Consider the following 25,320-nt stretch of genomic DNA (forward strand, 5'->3'; position numbering starts at 1 on the left):
CCTTTTCCTGGGCTTGGAATTGAATTAACATATTCATGTTAATTTCTTTGTGCTCAAATATAACCACATCTCACACATTCCCAAAACGCTTCTTTCCAAACAATTTGCCCCAAGTTTCTCTAATCTACTCTACCCCGAGATGCAAACAGAATCACTTGGCTGAAGTCTTTTACTCCACCTGGAGACCACAAGGTATGAGGAAAAAGCCCAGGGGCCTTAGGGCTGGGATGGCTTAAGGCCATTTTAAGCTGAGGGTGCTATTTGCTTCTCTAAATGCTGGTGACTTGGTGGCCTTTGCAGAACGGGTCTTGCTCCTCCCAAATGGCCTCCCTGGGAATGTGGCCAAGGCCCTCTGGGGTTGTCCCTAATCACACCTGGCAGTGGTCAGCTTCGCCTCCCCAACCACCTACTGGCCCTGTCTCAGGTTCAGGGTCACCAGAAGTGTGATAAGGTCTCCGGAGAGACTTGCTCACCTGAGCATGAAGTCATGCAGGAGGCCGCCTGCTCCACCGGCGAGTCTGGAATTTCTGAAATCACAAACCAGATGGAAGCAGGGCAAGGCCAGGAGGAGGCTCGCGACCGCCCCACCCCGTGGGCTGCTGACCTGCTCTTGAAAGAGGACATTTAAGGGTCCGGGGGCCAAGGGGACAAAAAGAGATAATTCCAGCTCTCCTCTCTCTCATGGGGCTGGGAGTGACTCCCTGCCCCGTCCCCACCCTGCTCTTCCCCATCTTGGGCACTGGCATCACCGTCATCCCATTGCTAGAGCTGGTACCTGGGAGTCGTGTGTGCTTCCCCTCTTTTCCCTTATCATCACCCCAAGTCCCATGTGCCAGCAAGTGGTGCCAATTCCATCAGGCCTCCCTCCATCCATCCCCCCTCCCTCCACCTACCCATCCATCCCCCCTCTATTCATCCCTCCCTCCCTCCCTCCATCCATCCCCCCTCCCTCCACCTACCCATCCATCCCCCCTCTATTCATCCCTCCCTCCCTCCCTCCATCCATCCCCCCTCCCTCCACCTACCCATCCATCCCCCCTCTATTCATCCCTCCCTCCCTCCCTCCATCCCCCCTCCCTCCACCTACCCATCCATCCCTCCTCTATTCATCCCTCCCTCCCTCCCTCCATCCATCCCCCTCCCTCCAGCTACCCATCCATCCCCCCTCTATTCATCCCTCCCTCCCTCCATCCCCCCTCTATTCATTCCTCCCTCCCTCCATCCATCTACCCCCCTCCCTCCCTCCATCTACCCATCCATCCCCCCCATTCATTCCTCCCTCCTTCCCTCCACCTACCCATCCATCCCCCCATTCATTCCTCCCTCCCTCCATCCATCTACCCCTCCCTCCCTCCATCCATTCCCCCTCCTTCCCTCCATCCCCCCTCTATTCATCCCTCCCTCCCTCCACCTACCCATCCATCCCCCCCTCTATTCATTCCTCCCTCCCTCCCTCCATCTACCCCTCCCTCCCTCCATCTACCCATCCATCCCCCCCATTCATTTCTCCCTCCCTCCCTCCATCCATCTACCCCTCCCTCCCTCCCTCCCTCCATCTACCCATCCATCCCCCCTCTATTCATTCCTCCCTCCCTTCCTCCATCCATCTACCCCTCCCTCCCTCCATCTACCCATCCATCCCCCCCTATTCATTCCTCCCTCCCTCCCTCCATCCATCTACCCCTCCCTCCCTCCATCTACCCATCCATCCCCCCCTCTATTCATTCCTCCCTCCCTCCCTCCATCCTTCTCTCTCTCCATCTCCATCACCATCACTCTAGGCAAAGCCACATCTTCTCTCACCTAGACAACTGCAGCAGCCTCCTAACTATCCCCCATGTCTACGGTTCATCCCCCACAGTTAGTCATGTTTTAAAAGTCTAAATCCAGTCACATCACTCCCTGCTTAACAGCCCCTAAGTCTCTCACCCCACCCACATGCACTCATAATAAAAGCCTTCCCATGAGAGCTGGCCTCTGTCTGCCCCTCTGGCCACATCTCACCCCCACTCCTGACCTCCAGCCATGCTGGTCCTTCTCCAGCTCAAGGCCTTTGCACATGCTGTTCCTTCTGGCCTCAACACTCTTCCACCTGCTCTCACATCGTAGGCTCCTTCAGGCATAAACATCTCTCCCCAGCGACCTCCCTGGTGGTCCAGTGGCTAAGACCTGCACTCCCAGTGCAGGGGGCCTGGGTTCGATCCCTGGTCAGGGAACTAAATCCCGTATGCCACAACTAAAGATCCCACATGCCTCAACTAAGACACAGCACAGCCAAATCAGTCAATCAATCAATCAATCAATAAAACATCTCTCCCTGACCTCACCTCTCAGTGTCTATCTCTGATACAGACCTGGTAGTCTATCTTAGCATCCTATTCTCTTCATAAGGCTTGTGAAACTTTAATGATTTCATTATTTTGGTCACATTTGTCAAAACTGTATCCCCCAGCTCCTGATCCCCAGGACAGACTGGAATGATTAAATGAATGAATACAACTAACACTTGCACAGCAGTTACCGTGCGCCAAGCACTGTTCCAAGCAATTTATACATTAAACGCCTTCAATCTCCTGAGAGTCCCCTGAGGTAAGGGCAATTATTACTCCCATTTTACAGATAAAGACACTGAGGCATAGAGACTGAGAGCACACAGTTAGGAGGGGAGCCAGCATTTCAACCCAGGCACCCTGAGTCCACAGCCTTAACCACTACATTATCATGAAGGAATGAGTGAGTGAATAAAGGAACAGGTGAACCAACAAAGGCAAGACCCAGAGGCTACAGCAATAAAGGACGCTTATCTAGTTTGGCTCCCCAGCAGATCTCGTAATACCTCATTTAGCCACCATCTAAGCTGCAGAACAACCAGAGTATGAACAGAACGGCCAGGGACCTCCTCAGGCTGCTGAGGACACTCTGCAGGGGATCCTCAGACCTCCTGCCTGGGAAGGGTCAGCATCTCTCCATCTGCCTGTCCCAACGTCACCTGAAAGCCTCCCCATTTCCGCCTGTCAACTCCTCATCTGTCCTTCCTTCCAACCACACGCCTGGGCATTTCCTGGGCATCACCCATACCCTTCCAGAACAGCCTTAGCCAGGGGTCCATCTGCAGGCACTTTCATACAATGACGTTCCAATAATACCATTTCTATCCTCAAAACCACCCCACTGTGCCTCAACTGGTAATCATTACACATACCACCCTGTTTAATCCCTCAAGAAAAATACACTTGCCCAGAATGGGGGGAAAGTGCATTTTATACCATTCCATTTAAACCCTTTGAAATAATAGAACATGTTAGGGTATTTGGCAGGGTTTTTTCCCCCCCTGAATGTTTTGGCTCATCCAACAAAATGCTCTTTGCATTAAAGTAGAATATCAATGGCTAAAATCACATTTCAAAGACATTTCAGTCAATCAGTCTCCTTTCAACTTTCTTTCAACTCTGATCACTTGGACCCTGGGCGTCAGATTGAACATGTGTGTGCATAATCTTTAAACTCCCAGTTGTGCACAGACCCAGCCTTCTGGCTTCTTTGCTCCACCGAACCTCTACATCTGCTTTTCAGCCCTGCTATGCGAGGGCAGTGATGCCTACAAGCCCAGGTCCAACACGAGCTCCCAGGAGTAAAGTGTGTTCTCAGAGCGTTCTGCTCGAACCAAGTCTGTTTCCCCTCCATTTCTCAAGCACTCAAAAAGACATATCTCAAGTTTAAAAAAGGTTTCAGAAAAACAAAGACCATTCGATGATCCTACTAAATAAATCAACCAAGAAGGGAAAAACAGTGAGTGCTGGGAGGTAATAAATCTTTCCATCACCTCTAGGGAGAGATCTGAAATGGATTGAAATTGATGTCATCTCATTGCAGAAATGAAATCAAGTCTCATTTCAGCTTTCTCAGGTGTCAGTTGTGATCCCCGTTCATGTATATATCCAGCCAGCACAAGATTCACTAAACACCAGCTGTGTGAGAGGCAAATAGGTGAAAATACAGTGAGTAAAACAGCTGTGATCAGACCTGCACTGTCTGGGACAGTAGCCACCAGCCACATTTCACATGTGGCTGGTGTTATGAAGAAACCTTTAATTAAATTTAAATTAAAAACTGTGCTCAAGTCAGTTATTGGAAAACTTTTAAGTATGTTTGAAACAACTTAGTATACAAAAGTACTTTTTCAACTTGAAATTTTAAGAAATCTAAAAAGAGATCAAGTATTTGCAATGAAAATTTGGCATCCAAACTGAAATATGTTCTAAGTATAAAGTACACACTGGGTTTCAAGGAACAGGAAATACATCTTGTTAATACTTTTTATATAGATTACATTTTCTAATGATATTTTAGATATATTGGGTTAAGTACAATAATTATTAAATTAATTTCACTTGCCTTTTTTTTTTTACACTTTTTAAGTGTGGCTGCTTGAAAATTTTAAATTACATATTGGCTTGCATTGTATTTTTAATGGATAGCACTGTCCTGTACCTTCCTGCAGTAAATAGACAACAAAGTAAAGTTCATTCCACATTGTTACCCTGCATCGGAGCATTAGTATCCCTGCAGACAGCTAAGCATCCCTGCACCCAGGCTCAGGAGCCTGGAAGTCAGCATTTCCTCACTCAGGATTTCAGATCTGGTCTCAGTTTCCAGAGGATGTTGGTGAAAGTTGGGAGTGAGAGATGAGGGATCCACCTGTAATCTCTCCCTCCTTTTCCCCATGAAAGGCAAAACCAACGGAGGCAGCAGAAGGACAGGTAAACATACATTTGGCTATAAAAACACTGTCCCCAGTGCATCTGGGCTGCCGCCATTCCACCCCGGAAGGAATAGGATTGCAGCAGCTTTACTTACTCCCTGAAGTCGCGGCCGTCAGCACCCAGAGCAGGACCAGACCAAGGAGCCCCATGGACGCTGGCACTGCCGCTGGCCCGAGGGAGACACAGCCAGCCTCTCTCTCCAGAGCGGCTCAGAGCAGCCCAGAAAGGAACCTTCTTTCCCGAAGCGGAGGGCTTAGCTTCAATTCACACTCCCAGCACAGGAGCTGGGGACGGGAAGGGGCGGAGGTGGCTTCCAGGGCGAAGACCCAGCCAGTCAAGAGCCTCCAATAAAGTTCTTAGCACGGGGAGGGAGGGAGGGGCTTCTGACCAGTGAGGGGGGAAAATCCCTTTTCAGCCTGGGGGAAAAAAAAGGGTTTGCCTCTTCAAGCCTTGGAAATGAAGCTCTCAGGGCAGAAGGCAACATAGCATCGTTTACCTTTTTGTGTGTGTGGTCTAATAGATATAAAATTTACCATTTTAACCATTTTAAAGTGGCGATTTGGTGGCGCTGAATACATCCACAGCATTGTGCAACCGTCACCACTATCGAGTTCTGAAGTCTGATTTTGGGCTTGTCTTTCCCAGCACTCATGGTGGACGAAGCAAAGAGAAGGGCCAGCCCAACCTCGGAAACGGCTCTCAGCAGCTGAGGGGTGTTTCGATCCTTCAGGCCCAAGGCCTCCCTCCTGCACACATTAGGACCACCAGCAGAGAAGGGGCGCAAGTCCTCTGGGAGGCGGGGGGGTCCTCTCACACATGATCCCAAGCCCCACATCTACCTGCACCCTTTGGTGTTTAGGCTCCAGGCAGCAGAGTTCCTCAGCCACCACCTCCGTCAGCCCCTGCAGGCCTCGTGGACCAGCCCCTCCTCTCATGTACCTGCTTCCCACAATAAGTGTGCTTTTTTATAAACCACTTTATTGAGATAATATATCACACAATTCTCCCATTTTAAAGTACACAATTCAATGGTTTTTAGTATATTCGCAGACTTGTGCAACCAACACCAGAACCAATTTTAGAACATTTTCATCACCGTAAGAGATAATCCCACCCCCCATAAGCAGTCATTCCTCATTCCTGTCACCCCAGTCCCTGGTCACCACTGCTCTGCTTTCTGTCTCCATGGATTTACCTCTTTGGGTCATTTCATAGAAATGGAATCATTCAATACGTGGCCCGTCATGTCTGGCTTCTTTCAGTGAGACCATGCTTTCTAGGTTCAGCCATGCTGTAGTGTGTGTCAGTATTTCATTCCTTTTTATAGCTGAATATTGTGTCATCAAATGGATAAGCCACATTTGTTTGTTCGTTCATCCCTCAATTAACAGTTAGATGTAATTTTGTTAAAGTTAAATTAAGACCCACTTGACTGGTTGACACATCATGTCTTATGGAAATAATTATGCTTTGTCTTTTTTTTTTTTTTTGGTCATGCCACGTGGCTTGTGGGATCTTAGTTCCCTGACCAGGGATTGAACCCGGGCCCTTGGCATTGAAAGCACTGAGTCCTAACCACTGAACCACTGGGGAATTCCCTAATCAGGCTTTTAGACTTGGGCCATTTTCTTTTATATTTTGAAACCAGTAATTTCACCTTCCCATCCTCCAGCTCAAACATCTTCACTGGCTGAGCGCAGAAACCCCCATAGGGCTGAAGATTCAAACAGCCCTTCAGCTTACAGCTGCCTGGGGGCCCTCGATGTGTTCTGGGGGGCTACTAAATGCTTTGAGGAAAAGCAGAAAACTACATCTGACAGGGCTGGCCTGGAGGAGCTAAAATTCTTGAAGGGAAATGAGATGCACGTGCAAAAAAACAAGAAATGTACCAAGGAGAGCTCTGGTTAGAAAGGAATGGTTATTGTGTGGGGAGTCACTGGGAGCAATTTACAAAGGAGAGATTTCCCCGGGACTTCAAAGAATAGATAGTAATGTTACTAGAAAACTGTATACTTGCAACTAGGAGAGAAATAAGTCCTGGAGACCTAATACACAGTACAGTGATTACAGACAACAAAATGGTATTGTAAACATTGAACTTGCTAAGAAACTAGATTGAATTTTTCCCAACACTAGGTGATAATTATATGATGCAAGAGAGGTGTTAGCTAATGCTACGATGGCAACCGTATTGCAATATAAATGTATCAAACTAATATGTTCGAGGCCTTAAACTCACATAATGTCATATGTCAAATATATCTCAATTAAAAAAAAACTGGGGGCTTCCCTGGTGGCGCAGTGGTTAAGAATCCGCCTGTCAACGCAGGAGACACAGGTTCGAGCCCTGGCCCGGGGAAGATCCCACATGCCGTGGAGCAACTAAGCCTGTCCACCACAACTACCGAGCCTGCGCTCTAGAGCCTTTGAGTCACAGCTACTGAAACCCTCGTACCTAGAGCCTGTGCTCCGCAACAAGAGAAGCCACCGCAACGAGAAGCCCGCGCACCACAACAAAGGGTAGCCCCTGCTCGTGGCAACTAGAGAAAGCCTGCACACAGCAACTAAGACCCAACACAGCCAAAAATAAATAAATAAATAGATTAAAAAAAAAAAACAAAACTGTACGGGTACAGGGCAAAGCACTCACTGAATATCAACTCATTCAGTCAAACCTCCCCGCCTGCCCGCCCGCCCCCACTAACAACAATCTGCAAGGTTGAACTAGCAGCATCCCATTGTACAGACAAAGAAGAGACACAGAGAGGTTAAGTCACTTGCCCAAAGTCACACAGCTTGTGAGGATTTTAAACCCAGTGCTGCTCCAGAGTCCCTGTTCTTTTGACTTAGGCAGCTTCGCTCAACGGTTATCACTTCCTCCATCTCTTCCTCCTGGAGACTCTGGTCTCTGCCCACAAGTCTGGATTCCTTCTCCTTTCACAGTCAGGAATCTGAAAGAAAACCATGCAACCTTCCATGTGGTGTTTCCCAGTTAATACAGCGACATCACAGTCTAGGCCTGGAAAATCAGAACCATGGTGGGGGGCGCCTCCCCCCAGGCCCTTCTCATGACCATCGGGGTCCGCCGATCTACCGGAGTTGACGGGGGTAGGGCTCCGGGCATCTCTGGCCTCCCTTCCCCGTGTCTGTGATTACTGGATAAAAATCTGATGCCCTGATAGGATGGAGCTCCGGGACTCGAGGACTTGATTCACAATCAGATCCTCCTAGACAAGCCTTCCCACCTCTTCATCCTCCGACGAAAACTGGGTCCTGCTTCCTCCTTGAAAGAATTTGCACGATTGGGTTGGCAGACAACTGGAGGCTGAGCTTCCACTTCTGAAATAAGGCAGAGGATAAACTAAGGTCCATCACACCCAAGTCAGAGTTACCAAAAATAACAAGACTTCTTTTTAAACCATCAGAAGACGCTTGATTTTGCAGAGCTGCCGCGAGAGATACCCCATGGCAGAGAAGACCTGACCAGTAGGGGGCGCAGTGAGCTCTTCTTACATGGGTAGAGGATTTCACAGAAGATTTTGTCCTTACAGCCATATTTTGTAAGACCTTATTCTTCAGAGCAGTTTTAGGTTCACGGCAAAATTGACAGGAAGGCATAGAGATTTCCAAAATACCCCGTGCTCTCGTGCACGCACAGCCTCCCCCGTGGTCAGCATCCCCCATCAGAATGGTATTGTACATTTGTTACCACTGATGAACCTACACTGACACATCATCATCACCCTAAGTCCAGAGTTTACCTTAGGGTTCACCCTTGGTGTTGTACATTCTGTGGGTTTGGAGATATGTATGATGACATATATCTACCATTATAGTATCATACAGAGTATTTTCACTGCCCTAAAAATCCTCTGTAATCAGCCTCTGCATCCCTCCCTCCCCAAGTCCCTGGCAACCACTGATCTCTTTACTGCCTCTGTAGTTTTGCCTTTTCCAGAATGCCATATAATTGGAATCACACAGTACATAGCCTTCTCATATTGATGTCTTTCACGTAGCAATATGCATTTAGAGTTCCTCCGTGTCTTTTCATGGCTTGATAGCTCATATCTCTTTAGAGCTGAATAATATTTCCTTGTCTGGATGTACCACAGTTTATTTCACCTACGGAGAGACATCTTGGTTGCTTCTAAATTTTGACAATTGTAGATAAAGATGCTATAAACATCCATGTGGAGATTTTTGTGTGGACATAAGTTTTCAATTCATCTGGGTAAATACTAAGGAGCACTATTGCTGGATCATGTGGTCAGAGTATAAGTAGTTTTGTAAGAAACCACTAAACCCTATTCTAAAGTAACTGTACCAGGAGTTGGCTGGTGGCCTAGTGTTTAGAATTCTGGGTTTTCAGTGCCGTGGCCTGGGTTCAATCCCTGGTCAGGGAACTGAGATCCTGAAAGCTGTGCAACTCGGCCACAAAAGACAAAAAACAAAGTAGTCTTACCATTTTGCATTCCTGTCAACAATGTATGAGAATTCCTGTTGTTCTCCATCCTCACCAGCATTTGATGTTGTCAGCTTCAGAGCCCAGCCACTTAAATAAGTATGCAGTGGTATTCATGGTTGTTTTAGTTTTCATTTCCCTGCTGACATATGATGTGGATCATCTTTTCATATGCTTATTTGCCATCTGTGTATCTTCCTTGGGGAAGTGTCTGTTAAGGTTTTTGGCCCATACTTTTTTTTTTTAACATCTTTATTGGAGTATAATGGCTTTATAATGGTGTGTTAGTTTCTGCTTTATAACAAAGTGAATCAGCCAGACGTATACATATATCCCCATATCTCCTCCCTCTTGCTTTATAACAAAGTGAATCAGCCATACATATACATATATCCCCATATCTCCTCCCTCTTGCGTCTTCCTCCCACCCTCCCTATCCCACCCCTCTAGGTGGTCACAAAGCACCGAGCTGATCTCCCTGTGCTATGTGGCTGCTTCCCACTATCTATTTTACATTTGGTAGTATTTATAAGTCCATGCCACTCTCTCTTTGTCCCAGCTTACCCTTCCCCCTCCCAGTGTCCTCAAGTCCATTCTCTACGTCTGCATCTTTATTCCTCTGCTGCCCCTAGGTTCTTCAAACCAATTTTTTTTTTTTTAGATTCCATATATATGTGTTAGCATATGGTATTTGTTTTTCTCTTTCTGACTTACTTCATTCTGTATGACAGACTCTAGGTCCATCCACCTCACTACAGATAACTCAATTTCATTTCTTTTTATGACTGAGTAATATTCCATTGTATATATGTGCCACATCTTCTTTATCCATTCATCTGTCGATGGACACTTAGGTTGCTTCCATGTCCTGGCTATTGTAAATAGTGCTGCAATGAGCACTGTGGTACATGACTCTTTTTGAATTATGGTTTTCTCAGGGTATATGCCCAGTAGTGCGAATGCTGGGTCATATGGGAGTTCTATTTTTAGTGTTTTAAGGAACCTCCATACTGTTCTCCATAGTGGCTGTATCAATTTACATTCCCACCAACAGTGCAAGAGGGTTCCCTTTTCTCCACACCCTCTCTAGCATTTATTGTTTCTAGATTTTTGATTATGGCCATGCTGACTGGTGTGAGGTGATACCTCATTGTAGGTTTGATTTGCATTTCTCTAATGATTAGTGACGTTGAGCATCCTTTCATGTGTTTGTTGGCAATCTGTATATCTTCTTCGGAGAAATGTCTACTTAGGTCTTCTGCCCATTTTTGGATTGGGTTGTTTTTTTGATATTGAGCTGCTTGTAAATTTTGGAGGTTAATCCTTTGTCAGCTGCTTCATTTACAAATATTTTCTCCCATTCTGAGGGTTGTCTTTTAGTCTTGTGTATGGTTCCTTTGCTGTGCAAAAACTTTTAAGTTTCATTAGGTCCCATTTGTTTATTTTTGTTTTTATTTCCATTTCTCTAGGAGGTGGGTCAAAAAGGATCTTGCTGTGATTTATGTCATAGAGTGTTCTGCCTATGTTTTCCTCTAAGAGTTTTATAGTGTCTGGCCTTACGTTTAGGTCTTTAAACCATTTTGAGTTTATTTTTGTGTATGGTGTTAGGGAGTGTTCTAATTTCATTCTTTTGCGTGTAGCTGTCCAGTTTTCCCAGTACCACTTATTGAAGAGGCTGTCATATCTCCATTGTATATTCTTGCCTCCTTTATCAAAAATAAGGTGACTGTATGTGCATGGGTTTATCTCTGGGCTTTCTATCCTGTTCCATGGATCTATATTTCTGTTTATGTGCCAATACCATACTGTCTTGATTACTGTAGCTTTGTAGTATAGTCTGAAGGCCAGGCGCCTGATTCCTCCAGCTCCATTTTTCTTTCTCAAGATTGCTTTGGCTATTCGGGGTCTTTCGTGTTTCCATATAAATTGTGAAATTTTTTGTTCTAGTTCTGTGAAAAATGCCAGTGGTAGTTTGATAGGGATTGCATTGAATCTGTAGGTTGCTTTGGGTAGTACAGTCATTTTCCCAATATAGATTCTTCCAATCCAAGAACATGGTATATCTCTCCATCTGTTTGTATCATCTTTAATTTCTTTCATCAGTGTCTTATAGTGTTCTGCATACAGGTCTTTTGTCTCCTTAGGTAGGTTTATTCCTAGATATTTTATTCTTTTTGTTGCAATGGTAAATGGGAATGTTTCCTTAATTTCTCTTTCAGATTTTTCATCATTAGGTATAGGAATGCAAGAGATTTGTGTGCATTAATTTTGTATCCTGCTACTTTACCAAATTCATTGATTAGTCCTAGTAGTTCTCTGGTAGCATCTTTAGGATTCCCTATGTATAGTATCATGTCATCTGCAAACAGTGACAGCTTTACTTCTTCTTTTCCAATTTGGATTCCTTTTATTTCTTTTTCTTCTCTGATTGCTGTGGCTAAAACTTCCAAAACTATGTTGAATAATAGTGGTGAGAGTGGACAACCTTGTCTTGTTCCTGATCTTAGTGGAAATGGTTTCAGTTCTTCACCATTGAGAACGATGTTGGCTGTGGGTTTGTCATATATGGCCTTTATTATGTTGAGGTAAGTTCCCTCTATGCCTACTTTCTGGAGGGATTTTATCATAAGTGGGTGTTGAATTTTGTCAAAGGTTTTTCTGCATCTCTTGAGATGATCATATGGTTTTTCTCCTTCAATTTGTTAATATGGTGTATCACATTGATTGATTTGCGTATATTGAAGAATCCTTGCATTCCTGGGATAAACCCCACTTGATCATGGTGTATGATCCTTTTAATGTGCTGTTGGAGTCTGCTTGCTAGTATTTTGTTAAGTATTTTTGCATCTATGTTCATCAGTGATGTTGTTGGCCCATACTTTAATTGGGTTGTGTGTTTTCTTATTGTTGAGTTTTAAGAGTTCTTTGGGTATTTTGGATAATAGTCCTTGATCAGATGTATCTTTCGCAAATGTTTTCTTCCAATCTGTGGCTTATCTTTTCATTCTCTTGACAGTGTCTTTTGCATGGCAGACATTTTAAATTTTCAACGATTCCAGCTTATCAATTTATTCTTTCATGGATTATGCTTTTGGTGTCATATTTAAAAAGTCATCATTAAATCCCAGGTTATCTAGATTTTCTACTGTGTTATCTTCTAGGACGTTTGTTGTTTGTTTGTTTTTGTCTTTTAAAATATTTATTTACTTACTTATTTGGCTGTGTCAGGTCTTAGTTGAGGCACGAGGAATCTTCATTGCAGAGTGCAGGATCTTTGTTGCAGTATGAGTGATCTAGTTTCCTGACCAGGGATCGAACCCTGGCCCCCTGCACTGGGAGAGTGGAATCTTAGATACTGGACCACCAGGGAAGTCCCTTAGGAGTTTTATAATTGTGTTTTACATTTAGGTCTGCAATCCATTTTTTAATTTTTTTTTTGGCCATGCTGCGTGGCTTGCAAGATCTCAATTCCCTGACCAGGGATTGAATCCGCATCCTCAGCAGTGAAAGCACAGAGTCCTAACCACTGGACTGCCAGGGAAGTCCCTGCAATCCATTTTGAGTTAATTTTTGTAAAGGGTGTAAGTCCTGTGTCTAGACTTTTTTTTTTCGCATGTGGATGTCCAGTTGTTTCAGTACCATTTGTTGAAAGGCTATCTTGGCTCCATTGTGTTGCTTTTGCACCTTTGTCAAAGATCAGCTGAGTATATTTATGTAGGTCTATATCTGGGCTCTCTATTCTGTTCCATTGATCTATTTGTCTATATTTTCACCAATACCACACTCTTAAATTCTGTAGCTTTATAGTAAGTCTTGAAGTCAGGTTGTGTCAGCCCTCCAGCTTTGCTTTTCTCCTCCAATATTGTATTGGCTATTCTAGGTCTTTTGCCTCGCCTCAAACTTTAGAATCAGTTTGTTGATATTGACAAAATAACTTCCTGGGATTTTTATTGAGATTGCATTGAAACTTTAGATCAAATTGGGAAGAACTGACATCTATGACAATAATGGGTCATCCTATCTATGAACAAGGAATCTCTCTCCATTTATTTAGTTCTATGATTTCTTTCAGAGTTTTGTAATTTTCTTCATGTAGATCTTTTACATATTTTGTTGGATTTATACCTAGGTATTTCATTTTTGGAGTGCTAATGTAAATGGTATTGTTAATTTCAAGTTCCACAGGTTCATTGCTAGTAGATAGGAAAGCAATTGGCTATTGTATATTAATCTTGCATTCTGCAACCTTGCTATAATAGCTTAATAATTTCAGGATTTTTTGGTTGATACTTTCAGATTTTCTATATAGATGATCATATCATCTGCAAAGAAAGGCAGTTTTATTTCTTCCTTCCCAGTCTATATACTTTATATATCCTTTCCCTATATTTTTGCATTAGCTAGGACTGCCAGTATTATGCTGAAAAGGAGTAGTGAAGAGATGTTCTTGTCTTGTATCTGATCTCAGGGGAAAGCTTCTAGTTTCTCACAATCAAGTATGACATAAACTAGATTTTTGTAGATTATCAGTTTGGGGAAGTTCCCCTCTATTCCTCAGGGTTTACTGAGAGTTTTTGTCATGAATGCATGTAAGGTTTTTGTCAAATGCTTTTTCTGCATCTATTGATATGATCTTGTGATTTTTCTTCTTTAGCCAGTTGATATAATAAATTATATTAATTTTCAAACGTTGAACCAATCTTGCATAGTTGAGATAAACCCGCTTGGTCATGGTGCACAGTTCTTTTTATACATTATTGGATTTGATTTGCTAATATTTTGTGAAGGTTTTTTGCATCTATATTGATAAAAGATACTGGTCTGTAATTTTCATTTCTTGTAGTGTCTTTGTCTGGTTTTCATAGTAGGGTAATTCTGGCCTCCTAGAATTAGTTAGGGGATTATTCCCTCTGCTTCTATCTTCTGAAGGAGAGTGTAGAAAATTGGTATAATGTATTCTTTAAATGTTTTGTAGAATTCATCAGTGAACCCACTGGGCCTAGTAATTTCTGTGTTGGAAGGTTATTAATTATTGACTCAATTTCTTTAACAGATATAGGTCTGTTCAGATTGTCTATTCCTTCATGGGTGAGTTTTGGCAGACTGTGTCTTTCAAGGAACTGGTCCATTTCATCTAGGTTATCAAATTTATGGGCATAGAGTTGTTTATATTCCTTTACTATCCTTTTAAAGTCCATGGGATCTGTAGAGATGTCTCATCCCTCATTTCTGCTATTAGCAATTTGTGTCCTTTCTCTTTCTTTCTTAGTTAGCCTGGCTACAGGCTTGTCAATTTTACTTATCTTTTCGAAGAACTAGCTTTTGGTTTTGTTGATTCTCTCTGGTTTCCTGTTCCAGCTTCATTGGTTTCTGCTCGAGTTTTTATCATTTCTTTTCTTCTGCTTTCTTTGATTTGCTCTTCTTTCTCTAGTTTCCTCAGGCAGAAGCCTATTGATTCTGGATATTTCTTCTTTTCTGATATATGCATTCAGTGCTATAAATTCCCCTGTAAGCACTGCCTTTATTGAACCCCACACATTTTGATAAGCTGCATTTTCATTTAGTTCAAAATACTTAAAATTTTCTCTTGAGATTTCTTTTTTGACTCATGTGTTATTTAGAAGTGTGTTTCAATCTCCAAGTATTTAAGGATTTTTCTAGCTGTCTTTCTGATTTTGATCTAGAGTTTAATTCCATTGTGATCTGAAAGCAGACACTGTATGACTTCTATTTTTTGCCATATCTTTTGTCTTTGAAATAAAGTCTGCTCCATGTTGGCTGTTAGTGAGACTGGAAACGCCAGGGTTTGAGGGGAGTGCTAGCTCATCTCTTTATTTTTTCAATTAGCTGTGTGATCTTAGAAAAGTCACTTGATATCTCTGGACTCATTTATTCATTGGCAAAATGAAGGGGTTGTAAATTACTGCTTAAGTGTCTTCTGCCTCCATATTATGTTCAAGTGGAAAAGAGAGAGGCCAGAAAGGAATCAAGTACACATGGGAATTATCACATGATGAAAATAGCATCACACATAGCTAGAGAGACAGATTACTTAATAACTGGACAAAGTATATGAGCATCCTGTTCACAGAAAACAGTGCATAAATAGATTTTCATCAAACTAAAAGAGGCTCAACCCCAGGCATAAAAGAAATACAAAATAAAGCTACCAAGTGAGTTTCTTCAAAAGTCAAACATACACCTGTCATTTGACCCAGCCACTCCATTCTGAGATATTTAACCAAGAGTAAAGAAAGCACATGTCCATGCAAAGACTTGGACACAAATATTCATAACAGCTTTGTTTGTAAAGCTCAAAACTGGAAACAGGGCTTCCCTGGTGGCACAGTGGTTGAGAGTCCGCCTGCCGATGCAGGGGACACAGGTTCGTGCCCTGGTCCGGGAAGATTCCACATGCCACAGAGCGGCTAGCCCCGTGAGCCATGGCCGTTGAGCGTGCACGTCCGGAGCCTGTGCTCCGCAACGGGAGAGGCCACAACAGTGAGAGGCCCGCGTACTGGGAAAAAAACAAAAACAAAAACTGGAAACAACCCGAATGTCCATCAACAGGTGAATGGATAAACGTATTTAGTACAGCCATACAATGAAACACTATTCAGCCATAAAGAGAAACAAACTTTTTTTTTTGGCCATGCGACATGTGGGATCTTAGCTCCCTGACCAGGGATCAAACCCACGCCTCCTGCAGAGGAAGCATGGTGTCCTAATCACTGGACTACCAGAGAAGTCCTGAGAAACAAACTATTGGTACATAAAATAACATAGATGAACCTCAAAATAATTATTCTGAGGGGCTTCCCTGGTGGTGCAGCGGTTAAGAATCTGCCTGCCAATGCAGGGGACACGCATTTGTTCCTTGGTCCGGGAAGATCCCACATGCCGCAGAGCAACTAAGCCTGTGAGCCACAACTACCGAGCCTGTGCACTAAAGCCTGTGAGCCACAACTAGTGAGCCCACGTGCCACAACTACTGAAGCCCACGAGCCTAGAGCCCGTGCTCCACAAGAAGAGAAGCCACCGCAATGAGAAACCTGCACACCACAACGAAGAGTAGCCCCCCCGCTCATCACAACTAGAGAAAGCCAGCACACAGCTGCGAAGACCCAACACAGCCAAAAATAAATAAATAAATAAATTTATTTTAAAGAAAAAAATTATTATTCTGAAAGAAGCCAGGGCAGGGGCAGGGAGTACATGCTGTATGTCTCCATTTATATAAAATTCTTGTCTTTTGAAGTCTTTTTTTTAATACTTATTTATTTGGCTGTGACGGGTCTTAGCTGCGGCATGTGGGATCTAGTTCCCTGACCAAGGACTGAACCCAGGTCCCCCTGCATTGAGAGCGTGGAGTCTTAGCCATTGGACCATCGGGGAATGGGGGTCCCTATATAAAATTCTAGAAACTGAAAATTTGGAAAGCAGATCACTAGTTGCATGGAATGGGGAATTTACATAACAAAGAATGCGGAAGCTTTTGCGGGTCATGAGTATTTTCCCTACCTTGATTGTGATCATGGTTTTACCAGTATAAACCTGTCAAAATGTATCACATTGTATTCTTTAAATATGTGTGGTTTGCTGTATGTCAATTATATCTCAATAAACTCTTTAAAATCTACCATGTGATATCCTGTTCATCCACCAGATAAAGATAAAGCACTGTGACAAATGGTCTTCTGGCTGCACTGTGGGGAAACAAGCATCCCATGCACTACATCAGGGCAGAAATCAGCGCAAACTTTGAGGAGGAAATTTAGCAGCTGCTAAAATTTAAATGCACTTACTTTGGACCCACTTTTAGAAAACTTTTTTTTTAGGAATTTACCTAGTTTTTTTACTATTGCTATAACACATATTACCACCACTCGAATGGCTTAAAACACCCGTTTATGATCTCAAAGTCCTGGAGGTCAGAAGTCCAGGTGCAGCAATAGCTCAGCTGCTTCAAACCTCACAGGCTGAGATCAAGCCGTTACTTGTCCCTGGTGGATCCTTCCTTCCAGGGAATTTTACACGTTGACAAGCAAACCCTTGTATTTTCTCTCTTCCTTCTGTCTTGTCTTTTAACATATAATGGTGCACTAAAATATGCAACACTGTGCCTGTTTTTTCTTTAATAAAAGATCACAGATCTGACTTGTTCTTTTCTGCAGCTGCGTACTACTCCACCGTGTGCTTCCATGTGCCATTTATGTAATCCGCCAAGGACTGTGTTCCTTTCTGGAGGCTCTAGGGATTGTCGATGAAAAATTAATCAGTTGATCTAAGAAAGAAATGGACAATTTTATTCAAGCCAAATTTGAGGATTATAACCCAGGAAGAGCATCTCAGAAAGTTCTGAAAATTGTTCTGCCTGTTAGAAGTCAAGGCACGGTTATATATTTTTTTTGACAGAGGGCTGTACATCAAATGACATATTATTGACAGATTATAATCCAAATCTAAGCATCATTGTGGGTCATGTGACCCCTTACAAGATCTCGCAGGAATGTTATCTTTTAAGGAGTTGTCTTGGTGATGCTGGGAGCATGTTGCTCTTTATGGTTGAGCAGGTATTCCTGCCGATGGGGGAGGTTTGGTTGAAACACAATGCAGATACACGACGCACTGCAGGGAGAGAGGAAGCCAAAGGACAGAGAAGAATATTTATGCTTGAATTTTCTGGTCTTGCCATAAAATATGAATTTTATTTCACTGGATGAATCTGCTTCCAATCTCATTCAGGTTGTTGACAGAACCCGGTTCCTTGTGATTGTGGGACTAAGGTCTCTGTTTCTAGCTGGGAGCCTGGCTTTGCTCCCAGAGGTTGCCCACATTCCTTCTCAGGCCTTTCTCGTGGCCCCTCACATGCTTTGAATATTTCCTTCCATTACATCCTTCTGCTTCCAGCCAGAGAAAGTTCTCTGCTTTTAAGGGCTCATGTGATAGATTGGGAGTATTCGTTTCCTATGGCTGCTGTGATAATAAATTACAAGAAACCTAGTGACTTACAACCACACACATTTATTCTCTTACTGTACTGGAGGTCAGACGTCTGACAAGGGTCTCACTGGACTAAAAAAGACAAGGTGTTGGCCGGGCTGATACCTTCTGGAGGCTCTGAGTGGAGAGAAGCCACTTCCTTGTCTTTACCAGCTTCTGGAGGCTTCCTACACTCCTTGGCTTATGGCCCTTTCCTCCATCTTCAAGTGCATCACTCCAATCTCTGCTTCAGTTCTGGCACACCTGCTCCTCTGATTCTGACTTCTCCTGCCTCCCTCTTTTAAGGACCACTGTGATGACAGTGGGTCCACCTGGATAAGCCAGGAGACTCCCCCATCTCAAGGTTTTCACCTTAATCACATGTGCAAAGTCCCTTTGCTATATAAGGTAACATTCACAAGTTGGGGAGATCAGAATGTGAATGTATTTGGGGGCCATTATTCAGTTTACCACATTGAAACCACCCAGATAATCCAGGAGAAGTTCCCTGTGTTAAGGTCTATAAACTTAATCCCACCTGCAAAGTCCTTCTGGCCTTGGGCCATGACATATTCGCAGGCTCCAGAGACTCGTGCGTGGATATCTTCAGGGGCCACCTCCCCACCACATTATCCTACAACTGTACTTGCTTGTGGGGAAAACAGGAAACCTGTTACCCGAAAACTGGGTTCGCCTCTTGGTGGGCATCAGGCCAAGAGACACAACCAAGCCAAAGAGCAGGAGAAGGATTTATGACTTTATCAAGTGAGGAGAACACCAGGGATCTTTCTCAAAGCAGTGCCTCCCGAAGAGCAAGATCGGAGAAGTTTTAAACTGAGGGTACCTGCATATTCATGAAGGGGCTTCAGCAGAGGAAAATTCAACATAGAATTCCTCGACAAGAGTCCAAGCTTTAGCTGATTGAAATCAGGAGGGTCAACATCAGTCCATCCACCACCTGGGTGGGGGCCTTAGTTCCTACAGAAATCAAAGACTATCAGAATGTTACCTACCTCCCTTGAGGAAGAACTAGGATTCAGTTTTATTGCTGAACTATCGTTTCTTGACTACTTTTGCTTTGTTCCTGCACTTCTTCACTTCCCTTAAGATGATTAATTACTGAGACCTGTTCAAGGGCAAGTCTTGTGGTCAGGCTTAGATCACAAAATGGCTTAGGCCAAAAATGGCTCCTTTTATGTCAAGACAGCCACGCCTGGTGCTTTCTCCGGGGACCCACTATCCTATCTGCTTACAAATCCACAAGATCTTTCACAGCGTTATTGCCTGTGATAGCCAAAGACTGGAGACCATCGCCATGTCCTTCGTACGAGGTCGGGTGAATTACACAAAGGACATGTATAGCCACACAGTGGAGTTGTATGTACTATAGACAAAAAATGGGCCAGATCTGTAATATTTTGTTAAAGCAAAGAAAAAGCAGGATTCAGGGTGTTGCATGTTATCTGCCACCATTGTATGTTAAAAGATAGAAGAGAGAAAATACCCTTGTTAATGTATAGAACTCTCTGGAAGTGAAACAGGAGGGAAGGGGGCAGGGCACAACCTTTGAAAGAATGACAGCCCGAGGACATGACATAAACTGATTAGAACCAAATGGGTCCAAGATGGCGGACGAGTAGACTTCCACTAGACCTGGAGCCTCAGTGTACGCTCACTGTAACACATCAGCAAGCGAAATGACACACCCACAGATGCCATGACAGTTCCAAGGCCGGCCACAAAGATCAAAAGTGGGCACTGGCCCAATTTCTGGAAATCCTTGCCCCTTCCACTAATACTCCTCCCACACATTAGCCTATAAAATTTCCCACCCCTATAAAAACTGACAACCCCATACCCTGGGGCCAGTCTCACCTTCTGAGATGGACCACACTCTGTCTGTGGAGTGTGTTTCTCTCTAAATAAATCCACTTCTTACCTACCACTTTGTCTCTCACTGAATTCTTTCTGCCATGAGACATCAAGAACCTGAGCTTCATTAAGTCCTGAAACCAGGTGAGTGATCTCAGTTGGAAGACCGTGGGTTTTGGCCGGGTTCGAGTCCCAGCATGTGGGTTCAAGTCCCACTGTGAGTTGCACGGTTTCAGAAGGACCCACCAGGAACTGGTAACAGTGGTTTTGTCTGGGGTAAAAAACAGGATGAGGGGCCAGAGGTGTAAGGGAGTCCATCTTCACTGTACTGATCTCAGAGAGGGAGAAGTGAGCCGTGTTGCTAAGCGAGATCTTAGTTCCCTGCCCAGGAATTGAACCTGCGTAGCCTGGATGAAAACCAGGAATCCTAGCCACCAGGCCAGCAAGGGCTAGAGGCCAGAAGCTATTCTTCCCTGGCTCTTGCCCCCAGTGAAAAATTTCATTTCTCATAGAGGCAAAAACTGTAAAAACAGGTACAAAGTTTATTATTAGAGACATAGCACAACAACTAGTGGGAGAGCACACAGAGAAACAAGTTTAGCTAAGGTAGAAGCAAGGCAGAGACGCACACCTAGAGAGAAAGGGCGTGGGCATCCTCCCTAATGAGGGGGAGCGCAGTAAGGAGGCGGTTAAGTCATTTATATAGGGCAGGAACTGACACAAAGGCATCTGGAAGAAGCAGGACTCATTATGGCCCCCAAGGAGCTTTCCTGCACACGTGTGGTGTCTCCCTTACCCCAAGGTGTTGGGGGGGGGGATATGTGATCGCTTGATCCTTTACTCAAACAGGGTTTTGCCCCTGTTCCTGCCATGACTGTTATATTAGGGCATCCACAAGAGACAAAGCCTGGCTGTTTACCCTGTTTCAGTGGTTACTTCCATTTTGGAGAGCAAACAGGAGGCTGATGGTAAATGCCTTACCGGGAGCCCACCTATCTCCTGTCTCAGGAAATGCAAACAGGAGGCTAGTTGTGAGTGTCCAGCCTGAAGCCCACTTTTCCTGCCCTATGAAATGTAAGGAGGCCAATTATAAATGCCTCGCCTGGAGTCCGTCTATCTCCTGCCTCAGTACCATTTGAATTTTGTTCTGGGGCATATGATGTTTATTCAAAAATAAATTGTTAGGACTTCCTTGGTGGCACAGTGGTTAAGAATCTGCCTGCCAATGCAGGGGACACAGGTTCAAGCCCTGATCCAGGAAAGATCCCACATGTCACGGAGCAACTAAGCCCATGCACCACAACTACTGAGCCTGCGCTCTAGAGGCCGTAAGCCACAACTACTGAGCCCACGTGCCACAACTACTGAAGCCCACACGCCTAGAGTCCATGCTCCACACCAAGAAGCCACCACAATGAGAAGCCCACACACCACAACGAAGAGTGGCCCCCGCTCGCCACAACTAGAGAAAGCCCACATGCAGCAACGAAGACCAAACGCAGCCAAAAAAGAAAGAAAATTTTAAAAATAAAATTTAAAAACTGTTTGTAAGTGAAAGGGCCAAGACGTCTGGATGCAATATTGGCAGCTCCCGAAGGATGAGGACACAGTGCTATCAGGGAAAAGAAATGTGAAAAGGTGTTTGGACGTTCTGCAGGTGAAAGTGGGGAGGCCCATAAAGGCCATGGATATGAAACACTTGAAAACCGACAGTATATCTTGTCAAGGGCGAAGCCCACCCCTCCCTCTAGTATTCCTCATCACAGGGTCAATTGTGATGAGAAAACAGCTGTTTTGAGTTGTTGCCTAATGCCCACTGAAAAAAAAATGCACAAACTAAAAGTTGCCAGTTATGTTTTATTGTGGGGACTTCACTAAGGGCTGTAGCCCAGGGCAGATAGCTCTGAGGAACTGTTTCAAAGAGGTAAGGGAAGAGCCAGGATATATAGGAGTTTTTGCTGAAGAAAACATGTAATCGAATATCAAAAGATTATTGCTAATCACCAAAAGCAGACATCTCAAATTAATGATTTTAGTGCTTTTCTATATATGGGAAGATGCAAGTCTGGGCTCACTGAAATTATTCCTTTGATATGCATCTTATCTAGGGCCAGTGTTGTAACAGGGAAGAAAAAATCTGACCCCATATTGGATCTGTTTCTTTTACTTTAACCTTTGTATTCTATTACTTTTGCTACAAGTTAATCATGAAAGGGATGTTGCCTATAAGCTTAAATTACAATGGCCCATCTCTGGGAACCCTGCTCCCTTGTAATGAGCCTTAAGCTATAACACCTTTGTTTATCTGGCAGTAAACCTCCTGACCAGGCCCACCTGTGAATGGCTGCAGGAAGAAAGAAATTAACAAGTCCCCTCCGGAGCCTGAACAGAACCAGAAATTGACCCTCTCCTTTTTTAGTATAAAAGAAGCCTGAATTCTAACTCAGGGCAGATGGCTTTTGGACACTAGTTCACCATCTTCTTGGTCTGCTGGCTTTCCGAATAAAGTAAAGTCGCTGTTCCTTGCCCCCCAAAACTCATCTGTTGATTTATTGGCCTGTCGTGTGTGGAGCTGATTTTCTCCATCCTGAATTCCCCTCGGGGGCAGCTACAGTGGCTGATAGCTTGGCAGCGGGCAACATTCTCTGTTTAATGGAATAGCAGGCAACATTTTTTTTGTCCACACCAAACTTTTTACAGTATGACAACCCTGCTCACACCAGGAGTCCAGCCTTGTAGGATCTGAGTTTAGGATTCCCCTCCCCTACGCCCACCAACCCTGCCAAGCTCCTGCTTTGTTTCTCCCAGGGTGCTTTGAAAAATAACCACTTAAGAGTTGAGCGTGAGAAAAGTGAGTGGCCTTTGCCCCAACCACAGGCCGTAAGTCATAGGTGCTCACGGTCTATCTCCCAACCCCTCTGACCTGGGATGGAAGACTGCCCTCCCCACAGCTGACTGCAATATCACCTCCCCCACTGTTTCTGTCAATAATACATTTGTGACTTTACTTCCTTGGTGTGAAAGTACTGAAACTGTCCCTTTAATCAAAACGACCCTGGGGTTTTCACTTCCCTAAAGTGGGAGCTACCTGAGGACCCAAGTGGGTGGCTTGTGCCAATTTCAGGCAGTCACAATCTGCATATTCTAAATTCAATACACCAGCTCCACGCCACCCCACCCGCAGACATCATTGCACAATCAAAGATCCAGCAGCCCTTCCAGCTGATGTCGGGAGCGCGCGGCTTCAGCTTGCAGAGACCTGGCGAAGCTGCCTGGCGTCAGAGCAGCCAACAAGCCCAAAATGAAAGGAGCTACACTACAGTGGGGAAAGTGCTGACTCCCTTTGTTCCACTTCCCCCAGGGAACTGGCACCCGTGGAGGATCGGGGGATCAGCCCAGACGTGTGGCTTTTCTCACTTATTGAGGGAGCCTCCCAAAAAGTCTATGGCAGTTTTGTGGACCCTGAGCTGGCGGGGGTGGGAAGAGGAGTGGAAGAGCATCTTCAAGGTTCCCCTCCTCCCCACCTATAGCACAGGGAGGCCTCAGCAGGGACACCTGAGCAGGGACACCTGAAGGAGACCACCGCCTGAGGCCTCAGATAAAAAGACCTAGGAATGCAGGTATGCAGAGCAGCGTTGGGGGGCTGGGCCCTCGTCTGCAACTCCCCTCAGAGGCTGCAATTCATTGGCTGTCACCAAACACGCCAGGGAGGGCAGCTGCCTTCCCCCTCCCCTGGCAGGGGTTGGGGGCTGCCAGGTACGGCCTTTGAAAGCACTTGGCCAGGCCTGAAAAAAATCACACTTAGGTTTCTCGAGGACCCTGAATCCTCAGCCCAGGGCCCGCTGAACAAGGCCATTCATCATTCTCACTTGGCCCAGGAATGAGGGCATCTGTACCTCGGGTTTGCCCAGCACAACCCTGCTTCACGTGTGTTGCCCGGTATAATCATACATAGCAGCCCCTTTCATCCTCCAAAGGTCCAACCTTGCTTTGCTACCATAATAAAAGATTTTCAAAGAACACGGAAGGAAACTAATAATCATTTTACGGACAAAGGGCGCACAGCTAATTCTTTCTTGAACAGCCACTACAATGAGTAGCCATTTTAGAACCATGAATTCCTTAGAAAAAGGTAGCTATCAACAGACAAACGGATAAACAAGATGGGATATACCCATACAACGGAAGACCATCTGACCGTCCAAAGGAACGAAGTACCAGTACATGCTACAACATGGATAAACCTCGGAAACATGCTAAGAGGAAAAAAGCCAGACGCAAAAAAAACACACACTATACGATTCCATTTATATGAAATGTCCAGAGTGGGAAACTCCAGAGGCAAAATAGATTAGCGGTTGCTTAGGACTCGCGGGTGGTGAGGTGGGGTAGATGGGTGGATGATAACTAAAAGGTATGGGGTGTCGTTTGGGGGTTGATGAAAGTGTTGTAAGAGGGGTTGTAGTGATAGTTGTAAAATTCTGTGAATATACTAAAAAACTACCGAATTGTACACTTTAAATGTGTGGATGGCATGGTATGTGAATTATAGCTCAATAAAGCTATTACCAAAACAAAAAACAAAAAAACACATAAGTTCTTACCTAGAAGCCCTTTTTCAGTGGCTGTTTACAGAGGAGATTCTACAGTGGAGTCTGAGCACGTCTCTGTATTTGGAGGCCTGCTTCTCCCAGAACCTTCTCCCCCGACGCCCGCTACTCACAGACCCACCAGCCACTGCGCCGGCGCCTCAGCTTTATATTAACCTGCTTCCAAGCTCCACCTCCTCCAAACAGACACACCTGCCCAATATTCCATTCACATCCGCTGCAAGGTAATAAGTGAGCTCACGTGAGGACTATAAATCATGCCCAAGCATTCATTTGCTCCTGCTTCCAAGGAATGGGCTCCATTAATCATGACCCAGGGAAGAAACCCTTCACCTTGGGTCAGTGAAGGTAAGAGAGTCACTGTAAACGTGGCATTCTCGGGCCAGCCAGGGAGGGAGGCGGCCCCCATGACCCCCCCTGTGAAAGGAATGCGGGGGCTTTCAAATGACTGCAGAGGTGGCTTCATCCCCATGGTAAGCCAGGCGTGCTGACACAAATGCTCACACCTGGCGGCAGACGGCAGGAAGGGGACCCAGGTGCCAGTTCTTGTGGTTTAGTCTCCCTGCTTGGCTCTTCTGATCCTGCTTATCAAAGCTGGACACTGCCCAGTCCTAACTGAGACTCTTGG

The 25,320-nt window shown here is 44.7% G+C and overlaps 1 protein-coding gene across 1 annotated transcript in view; it reads right to left on the reverse strand.

Annotated features, from left to right (window-relative positions):
* Positions 1-4,912, reverse strand: part of LOC307198494 (uncharacterized protein) — a gene marked incomplete at its 5' end in the record, with an annotated part of 144,476 nt that extends 139,564 nt beyond the window's left edge. The window contains 2 exons of the mRNA XM_079945463.1: positions 474-527; positions 4,858-4,912. Of these exons, the coding sequence (XP_079801589.1) occupies positions 474-527; positions 4,858-4,912 (109 nt within the window). The remainder of the gene's footprint in view (positions 1-473; positions 528-4,857) is intronic.
* Positions 4,913-25,320: the final 20,408 nt, after the last annotated feature.

The sequence above is a fragment of the Stenella coeruleoalba genome, assembly GCF_951394435.1.
Source record: "Stenella coeruleoalba genome assembly, chromosome: 15".
Lineage (NCBI taxonomy): Eukaryota > Metazoa > Chordata > Mammalia > Artiodactyla > Delphinidae > Stenella > Stenella coeruleoalba.